The sequence below is a fragment of the Hyla sarda genome, unplaced genomic scaffold, assembly GCF_029499605.1.
Source record: "Hyla sarda isolate aHylSar1 unplaced genomic scaffold, aHylSar1.hap1 scaffold_92, whole genome shotgun sequence".
Lineage (NCBI taxonomy): Eukaryota > Metazoa > Chordata > Amphibia > Anura > Hylidae > Hyla > Hyla sarda.
Genome location: NW_026610949.1, coordinates 422,586 through 445,575, shown reverse-complemented (window position 1 = coordinate 445,575; position 22,990 = coordinate 422,586). Strand labels below are relative to the sequence as shown.

At 46.6% G+C, this 22,990-nt stretch overlaps 1 protein-coding gene across 6 annotated transcripts in view; it reads right to left on the bottom strand.

Moving 5' to 3' along the window:
• LOC130349629 (ras-GEF domain-containing family member 1A) overlaps positions 1-22,990 on the bottom strand; it is a 480,894-nt gene that overhangs the window by 47,293 nt on the left and 410,611 nt on the right. The window contains exon 1 of one of the 6 annotated variants that reach the window (XM_056554848.1): positions 58-331. The exons of the other annotated variants lie outside the window; for them this stretch is intronic. Coding sequence (XP_056410823.1) covers positions 58-81 — 24 coding nt within the window. The 5' untranslated portion in view covers positions 82-331. Of the gene's footprint in view, positions 1-57; positions 332-22,990 lie in introns of those variants that run through there. 6 annotated transcript variants of the gene reach the window in all.

Below are 22,990 nucleotides of genomic sequence, written 5' to 3'. Positions count from 1 at the left end.
CCGATATCCGCAGCTCAACCTCAAATCAGAAAATGCACATACAAACCTACTGCTTACCCTCATTTTTGGCACCATGCGCATAAGGGTTGCTGGAGTTTTTTCAGGATCGCAGTGTAGGAAAAGCGTTGCCTTGGCAGCGGACCCCGTTAGGCTGTCAGCATTATTCCAAAGCTGTTTTTTTGCCTTCCCGCCAACCGGTGTCTGAATAGCTTCCTAATAAACCAAGAGGGATATTATTCTCTCCGCCTTATCCTGCCTGTGACGGTGCTGGGTACAATGAGAGCTTCGCAGTCTCCCTGCTTGTTGGCCAGTTCCTTAAACACCAGAAATGATTGTGGCTTGTTTCTTTTGTAGCTGCTGCTGTCTAATCCTCTTCGGTCCCTCCTCCTGCCTTTTTTGGAAGCTCATATGCTTGTACAACAGGTTACACTGGACTCTGTCTCTCCGCCCCCCCTCCTGCTGTGTTCTAGTGCAGAGGATACGAGGGACAGTCACAATAGTGACAGACGTGCCCCCGACCACATGGCAAATGAGACATCACTTTCTGTGGGCAACTTTCTCTGAGCAGTGCTAGTCATCTTCCACCACCAAATATATATTCATATATATATGTATTTTTATATATATATATATATATATTTATTTTTTATTTTTATTTTTTATTTTTTATTGGGCTAACAGTATTTTGTGAAGACAAGCCTTCGGGATTCCTCCCTTTATCAAGTCAAAAGCATTTCTTGATAAAGGGAGGAATCCCGAAAGCTTGTCTTTACAAAATACTGTTAGTCCAATAAAAAAGGCATTACAAGATTCCGCAACATTTTATGATTTTGCATTTGCATTTGGACTAATACGGCTACTCCAAACCAATATATATATATATATATATATATATATATATATATACATACATACATATCGACCAGAACATTAAAATCACTGCAAGTAAACAAATGAATTTTATTAATATAATGACACCTGTCAATGGGTGGGATATATTAGGCAGCAAGTGAACAGTCAGTTCCTGAAGTTAATGCGTTAAAAGCAAGACAAATGGTCAAGTGTAAGGATCTGACAAGAGTCAAACTGGGAGGGCGCAAGATGACTGTGAAGTCAAGGTCCCAGGACTCATTAAGTTCTGCTAGAATGGTGGTCTCAAAGTGTGGCCCTCCAGATGTTGCAAAACTTCAGCTCCCAGTTGGCTGTCCGGGCATGCTGGGAGTTGAAGTTTTGCAACATCTGGTGGGCCACAGTTTGAGACAATTGTGCTGGAATAATCGGGGGGGGGGGGGGGGGGGGGGACGTTGTAGGTGAAGGCTTCTTTAGAACTGTGTATGTGAAAAAAATGTATGTGCGCCAAATTTATCAAACGGTGATAAATATGGTGCTGGCACACATTTTCTAACTCCAGTACACCACTTTGTATGGTGCCTCCTCTGTGGCTTTCTCTGCAACTTCTTAACCCGCTTGTTTGTGTAAGTTTGTGACAAATTAAGGGCACTGCAACATATTCTGTAAAAAAAAAAATTGTCCACTTTTTTTAACCCAAAAAAGCAGGTAAATCCTTTGATAGATCTCCCCCCCCCCCCCCATTGTTTATCGAAGAAGTCTTACATATAAGGGTATACAGAACATGTTTCAGAAAACATCTTGCTGAGGAAGGCATTGCGTTTACCAAAATGTGTCTTGTGTGTGTGTATATATATATATATATATATATATATATATGTAAGACTTTGATAAACAATGTTTCTTTTCTACATGTATGTACCTCCTTGTGCACCACTGTGGTGTTTATTTTAGGACATCGTCAGTCGTCAGCCGTACCTCCGTCCTCCGTCAGGCAAAACAGCATCCCGCCTCCTCCCTCGGACCAATCTCCATCAGGCATCAGCCGCAACTTCCTCCTCCCTCCTTTGTCATCCTAAAGTCTCTCATCCAAAACTCTGTCATCCCTCAGACGAAATACCTTCCTGCCATGTAGCAGAGCCGAGTCAGTGTCGGCTCTCTGCTATATGGGTTCTGCTGTACATGTTATTCAATGTCGGCTCTGCTATACAGTGCTGTGTAGCATCGGCTCTGCTATGCGGCAGGAAGTTGCGTCTGAGGGAGAATCATCTGAGGCATGACGGCGTTTTGGATGAGGGACTTTCGTATGAGGGAGTTGTGGATGAAGGATGGCAGCGATTGGTGTGAGAGAGGAGGCGGGATGCCGTTTCGCCTGACGGAGGACAGAGTTGCGGCTGACAACTGACAGCGATTGGTCCGAGGAAGGAGGAGGGACGCTGTTTTGCCTGACGGAGGACGGAGGTGCAGCTGACGACTGACGATGTTCTAAAATGGACACCGTACACCACCAAGTGATCACAACCTATCTATACCATGACTATAAAAACATCTGCAAAAACAGCAATTTTTTTGTGGTGTCCACGATAATGCATTGGTTAGTAATCCAAGGGGTGACATGGCCATCAGTGCCTAAGGTTCATTGATGCATATAGGAAACAAAGGGTAGTCAATCAGTTCGAATCCCTTAAAAGAGTTACTCTACCAAAAACTGCTGGACAGTTAATATTGGCCATGGTAGAAAGATGTCAGAACATAAGGTATATGCTGTAGCTGTACATAGCTGTACATGCTATTCAATGTCAGCTTGCTGTGTATGGAGCATTGCAGCAGCAGTTCCATCAGAGTGCCCATGCTGGCGCCTTCCTACCATCAAAAGTGCCTATAATATACACCTTCACATCGAAATCGGACCATGGTGCAATGGAAGAAGATGCCTGGTCTGATGAATCTCATCTTCTTTTGCATCATATTGACGGCCAAATTCATGTGCATCACTGAATAGAAGATAAGCCATTGGAAGGCAATATGATGCTCTGAGTAATTTTCTGCCGGTGCTAAAATTGTGGTTTGCTGCTGCTTTTTGTTCCGGTGAAAAGTGAGATAAGAACTGAAAAAGACCCAAATGGAGTGACTAACTGACTTAGTTTGGTTCATTGGATTAAATGCGGTATGGCAAGGGTATGACACAGATACATCAGCAGGTAGTTTTGAGCTTCTCCCATGGGATCCATACCATGGAGCCACAACATGTAGTGTCCATGCACCCTAATAATTGAGAAACCTAGACACCTTTCCTGGGAATGTTGTCTAATAAAGAACCAGTGTCCACTCGGCCGTCTGTCCCCATTTTTTTTATCCCCTTATCGGTTCCGTTCTTGCAGGCTGTAAACGGATTAAAAATAGTTTTTAAAAAATCCAATTCATGTCAATGGGATTTTTTTTTTTTTACAATCCGTTTACATCCGCTTGTACCCGTCTCCACTCATTTCTTTTTTTTTTTTTTTTTACGGCAGAAAAAACAGCACATGCAGTATTTTCAAGAAAAGAAAACGGAAGAAAAAACAGATACAGTAAATTTAACATTGAAGTCTATGTCACCTTTAATGAGCCTTTTGTCATCCGTTTGCATCTGTTTTTACTTCTGAGCATCCTCAGAACAAAAAACATTTTTTTTTATTTATTAACTGAACAATAACGGATACAAACGGATACAAATGGATAACACCAGTATGCATCTCTAATTGTCGTTTAAAAAAAACAAAACATTATGTCTTTTTTTTTTTTTTTTTTTTTTACGGGAGAAGAACAAGATGGGTCTAGATGGTAGATGGCCATGTGAACGCAGCCTAATCTATGCGTTCACTATACAAGCTGTACTGTGATGGTGACAGTAAATACCATTAAAACCCATGGGGTATAACATTGGGATTTGGCCAATACATAGCACTTGTGTTACTTGTTGTGATAAAATCCCTGGGTTTGCAGGAGTCATGCGGGTGCAGTAATGTCTGCCAGACTGTATCAGTACACAGTATTATGTGCTGCTAGTGATTGAACGAAGTGTGGAGGTCTGTAGAATCAATTGAGAACCTCAAGCCTAAAATGCAAATGTTTTGCCTTTTGCATTGTAAAATCCTGTCCATTCTCCAATTGGTCCCGATAGTCTAGATAGGTAATGCCAGGATACCAGGATAGGTAATAGAGAGGAGCGAATTTACAGTAAATTCAATTCGTCACGAACTTCTCGGCTCGGCAGTTGATGACTTATCCTGCATAAATGAGTTCAGCTTTCAGGTGCTCCGGTGGGCTGGAAAAGGTGGATACAGTCCTAGGAAAGAGTCTCCTTGGACTGTATCCACCTTTTCCAGCCCACGGGAGCACCTGAAAGCTGAACTCATTTATGCAGGAAAAGGCAACAACTGCCGAGCCGAGAAGTTCGTGACGAATCGAATTTACTGTAAATTCGCTCATCTCTAATAGGTAATGCATGGCAGGTTCTGATAAAGAATAGAATGCGAGAACTACAGTAAAGACTGACAGTGCTGTACAGAATATTAGAACATTCAGACAAAACAACTGGTTTTCCGTTGTCCAGAAAATTTCCATTTGAAGGGGTATTCAAGGAAAATTATTATTATTTTTTTTTATATATATATATATCAACTGGCTCCAGAAAGTTAAACAGATTTGTAAATTACTTCTATTAAAAAATCTTAATCCTTTCAATAATTATCAGCTGTTGAAGTCAAGTTGTTCTTTTCTTTCTGGCAACAGTGCTCTCTGCTGACATCTCTGCTTGTCTCGGGAACTGCACAGAGTAGAAGAGGTTTGCTATTGAGATTTGCTTTTACTCTGGACAGTTCACGAGACAGGTGTCATCAGAGAGCACTTAGACAGAAAAGAACAACTCAACTTCAGCAGATCATAAGTTCTATAAGGATTACGATTTTTTAATAGAAGTAATTTACAAATCTGTTTAACTTTCTGGAGCCAGTTGAAATATAAAATTTTTTTTTTCCAGGATAACCCCTTTAAAGGTGCGTTGATTTCCAAACTGGCATGGTGTAAATGCCAGGACTGATTTCTGTCTTATGTATGTCCAGCCTTAATAATTCCTTGGTGATATTTATACATCATACTAGTATAAGAATCCGATAAACAGCTTTTTAGCATCTGGAGTAGGTTGGCCTGTAGATATAGAAATTTTTGTTTTCATAGGGAAGTTAAATACCAATACTTAAATTACCAGCACAGATCTGTGAATTGGTGATAAGGTGACTCATATTGTTGGCAACCAGAAAATGTTTCCCTCTTTCCACCTGAAGCTGAGTCACTAAAGGTTCTTTAGTGTTGTTGGTCCGCAGCGCACATTGCATGCACAGTCAAGGACATATAATCACATATTGTTCTGGGGTCCTGAGGGGCCACACTGATAAAACTCCAGCTACACACAACCGGCCATGCTGCAACTGATTACGACAGTGTTTCCCAACCAGTGTGCCTCCAGCTGTTGCAAAACTACAACTTTCAACATGCCCGGACAGCCAACGGCTGTCCGGGCATGCTGGGAGTTGTTGTTTTGCAACAGCTGGAGGCACACTGGTGGAGAAACACTGGATTATGATGTAGATGACAGCTAGCTCTGAGACTGCTATGGAACCTACTATGATCTTTCCACCCCAAGGTTTCAGGGAGGGGGGATGTCTGCGGGCACTCCTTTTTCCTCTTTTTCACAAGAGCCATGACATTAGCAAACAAGAGAGGGTATAAATGACCCAGCAAGAGTAGACAGCCTTCATGTTCAAAACTTGTTATTAAAGGGGTACTCCCATGGAATTTTTTTTTTTTTTTTTAAATCAACTGGTGCCAGAAAGTTAAACAGATTTGTAAATCACTTCTATTGAAAATCTTAATCCTTCCATTACTTTTTAGGGGCTTTATACTAAAGAGAAATCCAAAAAAGAAATGCATTTCCTCTGATGTCACGACCACAGTGCTCTCTGCTGACCTCTGCTGTCCAGTTTAGGAACTGTCCAGATCAGCATATGTTTGCTATGGGGATTTTCTTTTGCTCTGGACAGTTCCTAAAATGAACAGCAGAGTGCACTGTGGCCATGACATCAGAGGAAATGTATTTCTTTTTTGGATTTCTCTTTAGTATTTTTTAATAGAAGAGATTTACAAATCTGTTTAACTTTCTGGCACCAGTTGATTAAAAAAAAAAAAAGTTTTCCTCGGGAGTACCCCTTTAACGACGCAGGACGTATATTTACGTCCTGCGCCGACTCCCGCGATATGATGCAGGGTCACGGCGACCCCGCATCACATCGGGTCGTCCCGGCGCTCATCAATGGCCGGGCCCCGTGGCTAATACCACACATCGCCGATCGCGGCGATGTGCGTTATTAACCCTTTAGAAGCGCCGGTCAAAGCTGACCACCGCTTCTAAAGCGAAAGTGAAAGTATCCCGGCTAGTCAGTCGGGCTGTTCGGGACCGCCTTGTGCATAAATGTCCGAACTATACAAATATATTGTTAATTAAACCGCACAGTCAATGGCGTACGCGCAAAAAAATTCCAAAGTCCAAAAAAGCGTATTTTGCTCACTTTTTAAAAAATGAATAAAAAGTGATCAAAAAGTCCTATCAAAACAAAAATCATACCGATAAAAACTTGAGATCACGGCGCAAAAAATGAGCCCTCATACCGCCCTGTATGTGGAAAAATAAAAAAGTTATAGGGGTCAGAAGAGGACATTTTTAAATGTATACATTTTCCTGCATGTAGTTATGATTTTTTTCCAGAAGCACAACAAAATCAAACCTATATAAGTAGGGTATCATTTTAATCGTATGGACCTACAGAATAATGATAAGCAGTAATGTTAACCGAAATATGCACTGTGTAGAAACGGAAGCCCCCAAAAGTTACAAAATGGCGTTTTTTCTTCGATATTATCGCACAATGATTTTTTTTTTCGTTTCGTCGTGAATTTTTGGGTAAAATGACTAATGTCACTGCAAAGTAGAATTGGTGACGCAAAAATTAAGCCATAATATGGATTTTTAGGTGGAAAATTGAAAGGGTTATGATTTTTAAAAGGTAAGGAGGAGAAAACGAAAGTGCAAAAACGGAAAAACCCTGAGTCCTTAAGGGGTTAAAGGGGTTGTACGCTGCCCTGACTTTCGGAGCTCCTCTCACAGCGTCCGGAAGTTCATTACTCCGAATGCTGTGTGCGGGCTTCCGTGTTCGCAGCCGCCGGGCGTGACGTCACGCCCGGCACCTCGCGACGTCTCGCCCGCCCCCTCGTGACGTCTCGCCCGCCCCCTCAATGAAAGTCTATCGGAAGGGGGTGCGACCGCTGTCACGTCCCCTTCCCATAGACTTTGGTAGAGGGGGTAAGCGTGACGTCACAAGGGGGCGGGCGAGGGGCCGGGCGTGATGTCACGCCCGGCGGCTGCGAACACGGAAGCCCGCACACAGCGTTCGGAGTAATGAACTTCCGGACGCTGTGAGCGGAGCTCCAAAAATTAGGGCAGCGCACAACCCCTTTAAGGTAGGAGGTGTACCTGTGATCTGGGTCAGCTTTATTCTGGATAATGCCCTGTATGGTGTTTTCTGCTGTCACGACTCCCTCTTATATAGTGTCCAATTATAAGTGAATTATAAGTGCCATGCAGTATTGTTAAAAATAACAGTCCCAGACATTGGCAAAATAACACTTCTGGGCAATGAGTGCAGACCTACTCTCTCACTCAATCAGTTTGGCTTTGGGCCACTTGTACGGGTGTTGTGTAAGTAGCCCATAGGTTTTCTCCCTTTAACTAACATACAAGAACCTAGGCTTCACTGCTAGCGAATGCCAGGTTGTCACCTATGAGAGTGGTCCTAGTGTGGGGGACCAGGACTCACTGATGTGAGGCCCCAAACCGTCAGGCAGAAGCTAATTTGGGTTTTTTAGGTCATAGGCAGCGCAGTAACATGGTCATAGACAGGCAGAATGATTGAGGCAGGCAGCTCAGGTTTATTATCAACAGACCAAGTCATACAATAGAGAGGCAACGAGGCACAGAGGATCAGGCACGACAGGGGTATTGTCAAGTCCCTCCTCTTCCACCCATCCCATACCCTTAAAATAAACACATAACACCAGAATGGATTAAATTGGCCACAGCAGCCATTTTATTAATATTAACATATAAACAAACAAAGTAAATACAACTTGACCATCCACAGAGGAGGTCATCGGAGCCTAACAAGCCCACTGGAGGTCCCCCACTGACCGTGCACACAGATTCCTTTTACCTTCAGCTGCTCCACCCACTTGCTCGGAGGAACGACCACAATGAACCTGCATGCCCGACCGAAGCCTAAGCCTCCCATCCTTCTTTCACTCTTCCCAGAACCGCCAGCCATAAACCTCTTCCACCCCGGAGTCCAGGACCAACTTTGGTTCCCTCCACCACCTTAAAACATCTTCCTGTTGCTCCAAACTCTGAGGACCCCCTGCCACAACGCAAACACCTGACCCCCTTAGGTGTTAGCATCTCTCCACACACCCAAAGCCACCTCTTTGCCATCCCGCAAGGCCAAACACCACAAATCAATACCTAAGCCCCTTCCCCAGACTCCAAATCAGAATGGCGTAAAGCAACCGAGCAATTACGAGCCACAAATTTACTCATCGCCCTGTAAACCTTTATCCGGGGCCTTATTTATGCGATCCACTGACCTTGCCAGCTTCCAAATATTTCTCGGCACAATATCTGACCAAACCACGACAGTCCGTGGATACATAGCCCAGATGCGAAGAATATCAAATTTCATATCCCTGCCCAGCTCTCTAAAAGGGCGAGCCCCAAAATCATTGCCATAGATATGAAGCACCAGGACAAACCAACACAGAACCCCCAAAACTACTCGGTCAACTGGACCTAAAACAAATGGATTCTCACCTCCCAATATGCCTAATCATGTCCTCACACAGCCCCCACGTGCCGCCTCAGTAGCAGCCCCGATACAAAAAGAATGACAAAATGATGCGGAGAAGCCACCCCTGCTGTAGCCCTAGATAACTTTCTACAAAAAATTCCCAAGCAAAGTTAAGTTTTCCCAGTAGAGACTGAAGGAACCGCAACCTAATCTTCTTGCTCCGACAAGCCACCTGCACCTCCTCCCGCAAACCCACCAACTTAACCCCAGGCAATCTACACTCCATCAAGACCGAATCGATTTCAATGCCCAAAAAACTAAGAACAACACTAGGACCTCCTGTCTTGTCTGGTGCCAAGGGGACCCCAAAATGCCTAGCCACTGACTCCAAAGTGTGCAAAAGGATTGAACACCCATTAGAACCCGGGGGGGGGGGGGGGGGGGGGGTGGCGATACACAAAAATCTTCCAAATAATGGATAAGTGACGACCAGCTGGACAAGTTGCAGACCACCCATTCTAAAAAAGTACTGAAACATTCAAAATATGCACAGGGAATAGAACAACCCATGGGCAAACACCTATCTACAAAATAACCTCCATCCCAAAAACATCCCAACAAATGCATACAATCTGGATGAACAGGCAAAAGGCGGAAAGCCGATTCCATGTGCATTATTGCCCCTGGCCCCTGGACCATAAAGCCGGATTCAACCAATTGCCGCATCAAATGAAGTATAACTCACAGAACATTAGTGTTGCTCGCGAATATTCGCAATTCGAATATTATTCGCGAATATCGCATATTCGCGAATTCGCGAATTTCGCGAATATAGCTCTATATATTCGTAATTACGAATATTCGTTTTTTTTGTTTTTTTTTTCTTCACAGTACACATCACAGTGATCACCCCTCTCTGCTTCCAGCTTGTGTGGTGTAAAGAAGGCTCTAATACTACTGTGTGAGACTGGTGCGCGAAAATTCGCATATGCGAAAACTAGCATATGCTAATTTTCGCATATGCGAATTTCCGCGTATGCTAATTTTGTGTATGTTAATTTTCACATATGTTAATTTTCGCATACGCGAATGTTCGCATATGCGAAAATAAAACGAGAATATAACGAATATGCGAATATTCGCGAATATATGACGAATATTCGTCCATATATTCGCGAATATTCGCGAATTCGAATATGGCCTATGCCGCTCAACACTACAGAACATAAGCTAGGGTCAATCCCATCATTAACGGAGGACCCAGGGGGGAAGGAGAGATGATGAATCAGCCGAAACTTAAACGGCTCCTTCTTGGGAACTACTCCCAAAGGGGACACCCTCAAATTTTCCACCGGTGCCACAGGAAAAAGACCATTCATACAAACTAAGTCCACTTTTTTAGCCAACTTATCCCTCACCACCTCCGGATGCTCCAAAGCGGAACGCAAATTCCACGTTTCCAACACTCCCCCTGAACTAATGGACGGAATAACAAAACCAAAAGAAAACCCGTCCAACAACAAACCAGCAGCCGCCCTGTCATAGTAACATAGTAACATAGTTCATAAGGTTGAAAAAAGACCAGAGTCCATCAAGTTCAACCTATAACCCTAATGAGTCAGGATATTTAGGAATGGCTCCATCTCTACCACTCGCACTGTTCACCCCCTTTTCCCAAACCTTCCCCACTCCCTCTGGGATGCTCCTTGACAATCCATGACTTTCACCACAGCCCAAACACTCGTGCTTGAACTTGCACTTGGATCCGAACTTACACACACCCTATTAAAGAGGAAGCACAACCCTTTTTGTATGGCTGCCGAGCGCCCGGATGTTCCTGAGACCCCGGTGCCCCGTGAAAGGGCTGCCCAGCAGGAGTGGCTCTCACAGGCGCCATCACCTTCAACCAAAGACTAATATCTTTAGTATCCCATCTGATAGCAGGCCGCACCGCCTTTCTCTGATGAAATTGCTCGGCATAACGGAGCCAAGCCTGGTCCCCAAAAACTCTATACGCCTCCCCAATGCAATCTAGATAAAAAAACAAAGCAGAGCAATTTTCCAGCACCTTCTCCCCAATAACACTAGCAAGAATTGCAAAGGCCTGTAACCAATTAGGAAAAGTATGCGGAATCAAGCGATACCGCCGCTTCTCCTCCTTCTCAGTCTTTTCCTCAATCCGCTTGCCATCTAGATAACATTTTTCCAAGGGAAGCAAGGAAAAAGTTTCCACATACTCCCCCCAAATTTGCACCCGCACATCTTTTTTAAGATGCACCTCCAAAGGCCCTTCAAAATACACATATACCTCCCCTTTAGCAGCATCCGCCAACCGAGTAACAACACTATCAGCACTCCCACAATGACCCGCTCCAGAGTTTGCATCAACACCGATACCCCAGAACCCATACTCAGACTATTCCCCACCCCAGCAGACCCCCGACCAGGCAAGGCACTCACACTATCACTCCGAACCCCAACACCAGCAGACCCCACACCACCCCACGCTGCCACTGGTGAACTAACTCTATCCCCCAAAGCAGAACCAAGCCCCGCCATTAAATCCTCTAAACCCACAAAAAATTCAGACACTCCCCTCTCCACTGAATCCCCCTGTGCTACCCCTTCTACACGCCCAGCCATGGCAAAAAAGTAGGAAAAATCCAAGGGTGCTCACCTGGCTGCCTGGGTGCTGTGGTCCCAGCAGTCGAAAATCAAGATCCCAGAAGCTGTCCATACTAGGTCCTACCAGAACCCGTTCCTTAAGCTGGCCGCCACCAAGACCCACAGCAGGGAGGAACGGTCTGTCCTGGGGGCCAGCTGGCCCAGCAGCAGCAGATCCTCCAGCAGCAGCACTGAGCCGACCAGGCCCAGCAGCAGGTCCCCCACTGAAGACATCAGAGGCCGGTGCACCAGAAACAGGCGCCCGCCCCGAAAGCTGTCCATCACCAGTGACATCACGCCCCCTTCCGGAGCCTCCTGCGACAGGTCCAGCCAACTGCTGCCTGCTCTTTCCCTGCTGCTGCACCACCGATTGTGGGTTGCGCAGTACTCTGGCCTCCTCCAGATCCTCATCACTGGACTCGCTCACCACCACATGCCGGGCTCTGCTCCCAGCCGAATCCCGCTGGGACCTCAACGCTCCAGCTCCGGAATCCCTCCCGCTCACCACCAGAGGGTGAGATGGGGTCTCCCCTTGCTGCAGTCCCCACCGACCAACCGGATTCCTCCTAGACCTTGCCGCTCGGGATTTGGCAGGTCTCCCAGCAGCAGAGCCTGGAGGGTCCCTGGAGTTGCTCCAAACACGGCGCCGGCCTGGGGGGGGGGGGTCTCTTCAGGGCTAAGAAGCTCAGGAGGCCTGGTCCTCCTAGCCGGGCACGATGTGGAGGCTGCAGCATCAGGAGCAGCTCCAGATCCCTCACCTCTGGATCAAGACAGAAGATCCAAAAGCTGGTCCTGTAACAATCCAGAACCACACCATCCGCCTCCCGTCCAACTGTCCTTTCACTCCCTTATATAACCTAACCCCCCCTTTAGCCTCCTTTTCCATTACACCCCTTTATTCATCCAATCCACACTGCCTCCGCCTGTAGCTGCTCCCCCTCATTCCACACACCAACCCCTTAAAGGGGTACTCCGCTGCTCAGCGTTTGGAACAAACTGTTCCGAACGATGGAGCCGGCGCCGTTTGTTCCAAACGCTGAGCAGCCGAGTACCCCTTTAATCCCAACTCACAAATTCACATCCCCTCAAAACACCATTAACCCCTTCTGTCCCAGTCCTGACAAACCCTTTCATGAGGGCCTCCCCCTAGCTATGCTTCAGTCCGGCCTAACTGAGATGAAGTCGAGAATACTGTCAGTGGACAAACTAGAATATTGCATGCTAGGAATTAAACATTTTCACTAATTTCCTATGGCTAGACCTGCCTGGTAGTCCCCTTAGCTGAACCTCTTCTCTAAGTACAGTATGTCCATGTATTTACTGCTTCTCAATTCAATTTTCACAGTCCAGAACAAGAAATGATGCTTCAATTAATGTGACCTCTCTGAACAGGAACATCATTTCATGGAAATAATTACAAATGTGAATCAGAAAAAAAAAAAAAAAAGCTCGGAATCACAGTATTATCGTACTCCAGCAATGCACGAAGACTTCCCGGGCCATATAAGGGTTTACTGTAGTACCCTACCAGGGAACATTTACGTCACCAATTATCAATGATGACATCCCTGTACCGGGGTAACTGACAGACAATACAATAGCACAGCTTTAACATCACATTTGTAAAAGTAATTATTTCTCTGCGCTTTATTTCTCCTTATTCAAATGGGATTTCACAGGGGGAGATTCAGCCCACAAGTATAAGTGGGAAGCTGTTGTGGGGGCGAGAAATAAAAAGCCTGAGCCCAGGCTCTGTATATGGCTACGTATTAAGATACTGTAGAGAAAAGAGGAACTGCAGTATGTTATGATGAAATGGAAATCCTCTCAACGCTGAAAGGGGAATTCTCATTTGTTCTATTCACTTCACTTCTACAATCACAAAAATTTCCAAAAACTCCTGATATAGCCTAATAGTGGAAAAACCATGGATTGTATAGAAAGATGTTCACTAAACTTCCCTAAAAGTTGTAGGTTATTTCCATTTATAGTACTAAAATTTAAAAGAAGTAATATGATTATGGATAAAAAAAGAAAAAAAAAGAAAGAAAAGTGTAAAACACATATTTACTATAGGTTTAGAGGCTATTCACACGTACACTATAATGCGATGCAATATCCTGTGACATTTGATGCTGCATATTTGAAGGTGAACTACTGTTTACAAAGACTTGTCCCGTATCCATAGTGTCAGATTGCGGGGGGTCCGACCACTAACCCCACACACAATTTCCCAAACGTCGCCCCGGCTTTGCCATAGAGCTGCATAGAGGGGAGTGCTGTGGAACTTCGTGTGTGGTTGACACCGCTCTTTTAATGCAGAGAGCCGGGGCGCAGTGCAGGAGATCGCGGGGGGTGGGTGGGTGGTTGGGGGGGTGAACAACCCGGTGATTGGACCACTGTGATCTGATACTTATCCCCTATTCCTAGGATAAGTTATATAAACAGGAATTCTTCTTTAAAGGAGTAGTCCAGTGGTGAACAACTTATCCCCTATCCTAAGGATAGGGGATAAGTTGCAGATCGCGGGGGTCCGACCGCTGGGGCCCCCTGCGATCTTCTGTATGGAGCCCCGACAGCCCGCGGGAAGGGGGAGTGTCGACCTCCGCATGAAGCGGTGGCCGACACGCCCCCTCAATACAACTCTATGGCAGAGCCGAAACGCTGCCTTCGGCAATCTCCGGCTCTGCCATAGTGATGTATTAAGGGGGCGTGTCGGCCGCCGCTTCATGCGGAGGTTGACACCCACTATCTGGCCGGAAAGCCTAACCCCTGTACAGAGAGATCACAGGGGGCCCCAGCGGTCGGACCCCGCGATCTCAAACTTATCCCCTATCCTTAGGATAGGGGATACGTTTTTCACCACTGGACTACCCCTTTAAAGCTGCAGATTTTGTGCCTCAGATTTACATTGAAACCTGCAGCATAAAATCCCCAGTTTTAAATAAGCAGCATCAAATATGCGCAGGATACTGTATGTGTGAATACACCCTTTTTTGTTTTTTTGGGGGGGACTTTTTTTGGCCATGCTGGGATTGCTTTTGTCACTTTTTTTTTTTACTGTATATGCGGGTGACATATTTCTGTCAGGGGTTTCAGAATTGGGCCCCCACAGACATTAATGTCCTATCCTATGGGAATGGGATCTGCAGTAACCAGGCATGGCCACTATATAGCATAGCATAGATCCGGCTGTGGTTGCCTTGCAGAACATCGGTTGTTGCCCCCCCCCCCCCCTGTGATCAGCCATTAATAGTCATCATCATCATGGTGATCATTAAAGTGTACCTGTTGTTTCAGGAATCTGGATAGCAAGAGAAAGAAGCATTATACTACAAAGTTTCTTATACTCGCTTTTACTATTATATTATGCAAAGTGTGTTGAAATGAAATGACAGTGCCTAAATACATTTTCCTGGAAACCCCCTTACATTTTCTCTGTGGTGGTGCTGCCGGATAACTGAACACTTGTTTCTGGGTTCCCTTAAGTTGGTGTTTCCCAACCAGGGTGCCTCCAGCTGTTGCAAAACTACAACTCCGAGTATGCCTCAGTTTTTTTGCCCATCTATCCTAGTACAGACAATGATACATTTTCCCCTAGAGTTCTTTATGATCAATTCATATGTAGGACTATAGGACTATGAGGGACTGAACATATTTTCTGTCAACGACGTGCAGATTTGTCTGTGTTTGGTAATGCAGCTTATCCACCATCATTTGGTGGTGATATGTCATTGTAGTGAAGTAGCTGATCTGTGTCACTCCTGGAGCATTTGCCAAACCTATATCTTGGAAAAACAGAATATGTATAAAATATATAGTATAGAATGTATAAAAAGTGCACCAGAGTATAAAGTGCACACTCATTCAGTGGTATAGTCTTGGCAATGTGGTGGCCCAGTATGGGAGGTGTTACTCGTAGCCTTGCTGCCCTGCCCTGCATCCTCCCTTCAGTGTCCCCTGGCCCTTGTACTTGTTTCTCCTTGTATATATGTTTTGCTATGTACAGTGGTCCATCAACATACGATGGTAATTCAATCCAAACGAGCCATTGTTTGTCGAATCCATCGTATGTTGAGGGATTCGTGCAATGTAAAGTATAGGAAGCTGTACTCACCTGTCCCCGCTGCTCGAGATGGTGTCCCCGGCCTCTGCTGGGCTCTCCGCTGTCTTCTCCGGTCCTCCACTGTCTTCCGCAAGGCCTTACTGGGCCTGCGTAGCGACGTCATTACACCGCAGCGTACGCCATTCCTATTGGATGACGTGCGCAGCAGCGTATTGACGTCATCATAGAGGGCCGAGAAGACACCGTAAGACCAGCGCTGGACCCGGAGGGCACCCCGGAGCATCGTGGAGGGGTAAGTAATACTCACCGCACCACACGGGGAACATTAGGCTGCTATCCGGCAGCAGCTTAAGCATTTGGCGCTGCCGGATAGCACTTAATGCGATGGCCCCGACATAAAAAAGCATCGTATGTCGATGCTGACATCGACATGCGATGGCCTCTGAGAGGCCATCGTATGTCGATTTGATCATATGTCGGGGCCATCGTAGGTCGGGGGGGTCACTGTATTATAATAATAATTATAATTATAATAATAATATAATGTGTTGTTGCTTTAAGAAATTTACTATGTGATTGTTACCCTGGAGGTACCAGTGATCAGGTAATCCCAGGGTGACCTATGGGCTCCCTGCTAGTCTCCCCCATAAAAGGCCTGGGTGGAGCTAGCTCGCTCTCTTAGAGCTTAGAGCTGTTGTTGCTGAGGTCTAGTGCAGTCAATTCGAGTCTGGGTGTGTGTCCAGAGTCATTGGAGGCTTCAAGTCAAGTCTGCTGCCACAGTCAAGTGCAAGTCAGCTACAGTCATAGCTTTGTCAGTCGTCAGTCACGTCAGTCCCTGTCAGCAACTGTCAAGTCAGCGTGGCCTGCATTAAATTATCCAGTCCTACTACAAGTCCCAGCAAGCCCTTAAGGTCTCTGAAGTCACTGGTCATTTCCGTGGGCCTGGCTGAACTGTATAGACTTTTCTACCTGTCTAACCTCAGTAAAGCTGCCGTTGTCCGTAACTTGGCGTTTGAGTCATTATTGCCCCCATGCCAAGCCCAGGATCCAGCGGTATACCTTTGAGTGGTATTGAGGATAAACCACGCCCTTGTGTCATGAATACAAGGGGTTAATGCCATCTGCCCTATCTGCCCTTTGCATCACACCCTCTACCACAGCAAGTAAGGGGTGTAAGAACTATGCTAGGAGCACTTTAGTTTCAGCAATTGGAGAAGTCTTCATGTACAGTTTCCATGGGAACCGTATCTTGACAGTGTAGGTTTGCCATATACTTTCCTCTCTATGGTAAGCATCGGCACTCCGCAAACCAAAAGCGGCTTATTCTAACCTCTCGGTGTTGAGCAGCTCTGCAATTACATCCTGAAACGACACGGAGGGAAGCTGCGCCTTTGTGTTTGCTCAGTGGAAACGTGTTTGCTGCTGTTTAGGAGATAGGAAAGCGCAGGTTTCCAGAGCAAGTGTCAGGCGCATAAAGTACGACTGGTGTCAGAAAAATAATCCTGTTCCAGTTTGTGGATTTTACTTTGACATTTAAAATTTTAAAATTTTTTTTGTTTTCTTTTAATACAAGCCCTATTTAATAACAAAAATGCAGTTAAAGGGGTATTCCAGCCATAGACATCTTATCCCCTATCCAAAGGACAGGGGGTAAGATGTCTGATTGTGGGGGGCCCAACGCTTGGACCCCCCGCAATATCCGTGCGGCATTCTCTGCTGGTCTGCTGCTCCAGTCGTGGAAACCTCTGTGTTTCCGGGACTGGAGACATGAAGCCACGCCCCCTACATTCATGTCTATGGGAGGGGGCGTGACGGCCCAGACATGAATGGAAGGAGAGTGGCATGACATCACATCTCCAGTCCCGGAAACACAGAGGTTTCCGAGACTGGAGCCCCCAGCGATGAGACATCTTATCTTCTATCTTTTGTATAGGGGGTAAGATGTCTATGGCCGGAATACCCCTTTGACTGGTCTTAGTCGACAGACCTTTAGACATGTAATAACTCTTCAGATGGATTCACTCTTCTTTCTGTTACAGTACGGTTCATTTTGCTGTGTGCAAAAATGTAGCCAACTACACTATTGTGTGCCAAAAAAAAAGGTATATGTTACAATCCAGTTTTTTTTTTAAAAGGTAATCCATGGGAAACTATTTCTTCTATATAGCATACAGCAGCATCCATTTTTATCATCAGCCAATGTATACATTTTTTCCTTTACAAGCATATAAAATGTTAAATGGAAACAATAACAGTGTGAACCTGGCCTTCCATGTTTTTAAGAAAGGAGTGTATATCTGAAACTCTGATAAGACAGAACAGAGAATAGTGACTCCCAGTACAGCGCTTTTCATGCCATATGACATTTTCATACAGTCACAGCTTTTTAGCTTTCATATTATGATGTCATACCATGCTGACCTTCCATGGTTCCACTGAACCGTAGTTAGATCACTTAGAATGTTATACAAAGTCTGATTCAGCAGAACTCCGGGAGGTCTGGGTATTGCAATCATAATATTGAGGCTACAATGTGCCCATACACTTTAGCATTTTTTGGTCTTAAATAATGAATATTCCTCATTACATTCTGACAGAAACACAGCCAGATATAGAGGAAAGTCAACTTCACTTAAAGGAGTATTTTGGGATATAAAAACGTATCCCCTATGCTTAGGATTAGAGCTGGGGGGTATGACCAAATATGTGTATCACAGTATTTTTGTAACTTATGCCGGTTCCACGGTATATAACGATATTTCTTTCACATCCCCCCCCCAAATCATGTGACCCGCGAGCGATGTTCTGCTCCCCCCAAAAATCATGTGACCCGCGAGCGATGTCCCCCCCCCCAAAATCATGTGACCCACCAGCGCTGTTCTGCTCCCCCCCAATTATCAGCCCAGCGGGGTACTACTCACATATGTCAAGCACTGCCCTCCTCCTCTTTGTTGGGGGCCGCTGGCGCTGGAACTCACTGTAGGCCAGTGGTCTCCAACCTGCGGACCTCCAGATGTTGCACAACTACAACTCCCAGCATACCCGGACAGCCGATGGCTGTCCGGGTATGCTGGGAGTTGTAGTTTTGCAACAGCTGGAGGTCCGCAGGTTGGAGACCACTGCTGTACGCTGTATGCCTATGCCCGGGCTGCAAAAGATAAAGAAAATAAACTTTAACTTATGTACGTCGGCCTTACGCTGGGGACTGGAACGTCGAACAGCCGTCAGCCTATCACTGGCCGGAGCGATGTCCTGCCCCGGCCAGTGATAGGCGTAGCCCACTGTCTTATAAGAAGCCGGCTTCTAATTGGGGGGGGGGGGGGGGGGGGAGCAGAACAGCGCTGGCGGGTCACATATGATTAGTTCCCCGATGTGGGGACAGCACAGCGCTGGGCTGATTCATTCATTCCCGAGGGGGAGGGGCCCAACCGGTATTGAGGTATGGGAAAAATTCATATCGTGCAGCCCAAAAATTTCGGTATGAACCCGTATACCGCCCAGCCCTACTTAGGATAGGTGTCATATCATGGGGAGTTTGACTGCTGGGACCCCCGCGATCTCCTGTACAGGGCCCATCTCTCCTCATTAATGGGGCACACACCCCCCCTACATGTAGCTCTAAGGGAGACCCGTAGTGTTGAATGGAGGGGGTGTGTTGGCCGCTGCTTAGTGCGATGGTCGACACGCCCCATTTAGGAGGAGAGCAAGGGCCCCGTACAGGAGATTGCAGGGGGTCGCAACGATCGGACCCCATGCGATCTGACACTTATCCCCTATTCTTAGCATAGGTATAAGATTTTATATCCCAAAGTACTCCTTTAATGTTTTGTAAGAACTGGTAAGCTTGGTGGTTTCAGTTTTTACACAGGAGACAAAGCTTGATGTAGTCTCAAAAACTGAGCAAGCATTCGATGGTTACTACTGCTTTACAGGAATCCTCAAAGGGGTAGTCCAGTGGTGAAAAATATATCCCCTATGCTAAGGATAGGGGATAAGTTTCAGATCCCGGGGGGTCCGACCGCTGGGGCCCCCGCAATCTCTCTGTACGGGCCCCCAGCTCACTGGCCAGATAGCGAGTGTTGACCACTGCACAAAGCGGCTGCCGACACGCCCCCTCAATACATCGCTATAGCAGAGCCGGAGATTGCCAAAGGCAGCGTTCTGGCTCTGCCATAGAGTTGTATTGCGGGGGCGTACAGGAGGGGGGGCCCAGCGGTCGGACGCCCCGCGGTCTGAAACTTATCCCCTGTCCGTAAGATAGGGGATATGTTTTTCACCACTGGACTACCCCTTCAAACATAACCAACTGATATAGGCATAAACAGCACCCAAGCCAAGGCTATACTGGCTACATGGCCTAGGATAGCAGGATTGCAATGGAGAAAAGATCCCAGATTCTTGAGGCGCAAAACCGCTCAGCACAAAATCAGGATGTTGTTACTATGTAATTTCACACCAAAAAGTATTTATTAATATCAACCATTAGTAGCCATACAACATAACACGTTTCTGGGCATGCAGCGCCCCTTCTTCAGATGTGTAAAATGGCAGTTATTACATGGCCTGACGCTCACTCACCAATCTCTCTGATCAATGTTCTTTTAAAGAGCCTATTACCAGGAAGGCAACAATTTTGTAGATTGTTGCTTGTTTAAAGAGGCTACTACAAGGCTCATCCAGTGTATGGGGAGGGCCGCACGAATGATTGCTGGAATGTTCAGCCCATGTAAAAGCCCCATACTTAGACTTCAGCAGTAAATCTGACCTTTCACAATGTTTCACAGACAAGTGCCGACAATACCTTCTGGATGTGCTTTTTTTTTTATTAAACAGAATCTGTCATCAGTATCACCCACACTAACCTGTTGTACAGACTTGTAGTGTGGGTGACACTGATAAAAATTATACTTTATTATTCCCTAATCTGCGCTTTTGTTCCACCAATATTCTTCTTCCACTTCGTATTGCAGTGTCCTGGTACAGAACATGGTTCTCGACAGTCCTTAAGTCCCCTCAGGTAGAGTTCCTCAGGTCCACAGGGCTCTCCTGCAGGGTCCCCCCCCCCCCCAAGTCATTATATGGTATTGTCTTATATATTAAGTATGTACATCTATTATATGTATTGTCCAGTGAATGTAAGTAATATATGAAGGCTGTTAGGATATTTACCCTGTATAGGACCTTCCTAAGGTCATGTGATATGTCATGTGTTATGTGATCACATGATATACCCAGAGTTCCAGAGGCACAGGTAACCACAGGCAACCAGCTACCAATGGGCTTTAGTCCAGCCCCCTGATATATATAGGGCTGTGGTCTCCACATTCTCTCTCTTATCTCTTGATTCCTGGACCCAAAAGCAAGCACAAGTCCTGTACAAGTCAAGTCCAGTACAGCTAGTCCAAAGCCTAAAGGTCTGCAGCCACATCTAATCTGTGAGTACAAGTCAAGTCTCTACTGTCCCTACCAAAGTCATAACAGTAGTACAGTGGCCTGCATCATTATTATAGCAAGTACAAGTCCAAGCAAGCCTGAGAGGTTCCCTGTGTCCTGGCCACCTCTGTGGAAGTTGGCTATTTGTACAGACTGTTATACTGCCTTCTTCAGTAAAGTTCCAGTTGCATTAAAACCCAGCTTTGGACTCTCATTTACTATATGCCGTTTTGGGCTGGTTGTCGGCAGTACTCTACACCATACAACCACAATCTGGCGTCACGAACACTAGGGGTTAATAACATCTTGCCCCAGAGGTTAATACCATCTGACCCTGCTACCTTTACCGCTACACCCCGTGGTCCCGGCATACCACCGGTGGCTCACCACAGTATGCTAGTCAGAAGCTTGATACACAGGGGTAGGAGGAGCGTGTTTTGTTGTGAAATTTCTCTCGGGAGAATAGAGATTTCATCTAGGGTTTCCACCCTGCCGGTATTTTACCGGCACAGCCGCTATTTTCATTCGGATTCCGGGCTGTGCCGGTAAGTTTGGATGAAAAATACCGGCCATGCAATGGCCGGTATTTTTCATTCACTCTCATCACACTAACCTAAAAAAAAACTCCTGTTTTGTTCGGTGCCGGCACCGCTGAGCGGGAGTGCGGGCCGCACGCCCGCACCATGCCGCTCAGCACAGCACCCTGTCTGACTCTGAGGCTGTCCCTGTCTCCCAGTCCCAGTCTAAAACTTTACTTGTGCAATGCTGTGCGGCCGGATCTGCGGAGGGACGTTGCGGAAGTGACGTCACTCCGCAGACCCGCGCAGGACGTCACGTCACTCGCCGAGACTGAGAGGAGACTGGAGAGGTGCTGCGGTAGTAGTTAAGTGTGTCTGTTACTATGTGTGTGTCAGTGTTTGTGTGTCTGTCAGCCAGTGTGTGTGTGTCTCTGAATTCCACCCCAATTCCCCTGTGGCAATTCCCCCCCCCCCCCCAATTCCATGGGGAAGAGGGGGGGGGGGAACTGCCTATACCTATAGGGAAGAGAGGGGGGGGGGGGGGGTTACTGCCTATACCTATAGGGAAGAGAGGGGGGGGGGTAACTGCCTATACCTATGGGGAAGAGAGGGGGGTAACTGCCTTTACCTATAGGGAAGAGGGGGGTAACTGCCTATACCTATGGGGAAGAGGGGGGGGGGTAACTGCCTTTACCTATAGGGAAGAGGGGGGTAACTGCCTATACCTATGGGGAAGAGGGGGGGGGGGTAACTGCCTATACCTATGGGGAAGAGGGGGGGGTAACTGCCTATACCTATGGGGAAGGGGGGGGGTAACTGCCTATACCTATGGGGAAGGGGGGGGGGTAACTGCCTATACCTATGGGGAAGAGGGGGGGGGAACTGCCTATACCTATAGGGAAGAGAGAGGGGGGTAACTGCCTATACCTATGGGGAAGAGAGAGGGGGGGGGGTAACTGCCTATACCTATGGGGAAGAGGGGGGGGGGGTAACTGCCTATACCTATGGGGAAGAGGGGGGGGGTAACTGCCTATACCTATGGGGAAGAGGGGGGGGGGTAACTGCCTATACCTATGGGGAAGAGAGAGGGGGGGGGGGTAACTGCCTATACCTATGGGGAAGAGGGGGGGGGTAACTGCCTATACCTATGGGGAAGGGGGGGGGTAACTGCCTACACCTATAGGGAAGAGAGAGGGGGGGGGGTAACTGCCTATACCTATAGGGAAGAGAGAAGGGGGGGGTAACTGCCTATACCTATGGGGAAGAGGGGGGAGGTAACTGCCTATACCTATGGGGAAGAGAGGGGGGGTAACTGCCTTTACCTATAGGGAAGAGGGGGGTAACTGCCTATACCTATGGGGAAGAGGGGGGGGTAACTGCCTTTACCTATAGGGAAGAGGGGGGGTAACTGCCTATACCTATGGGGAAGAGAGGGGGGGTAACTGCCTATACATATAGGGAAGAGAGAGGGGGGTAACTTCCTTTACCTATGGGGAAGAGAGGGAGGGGGGTAACTGCCTATACCTATG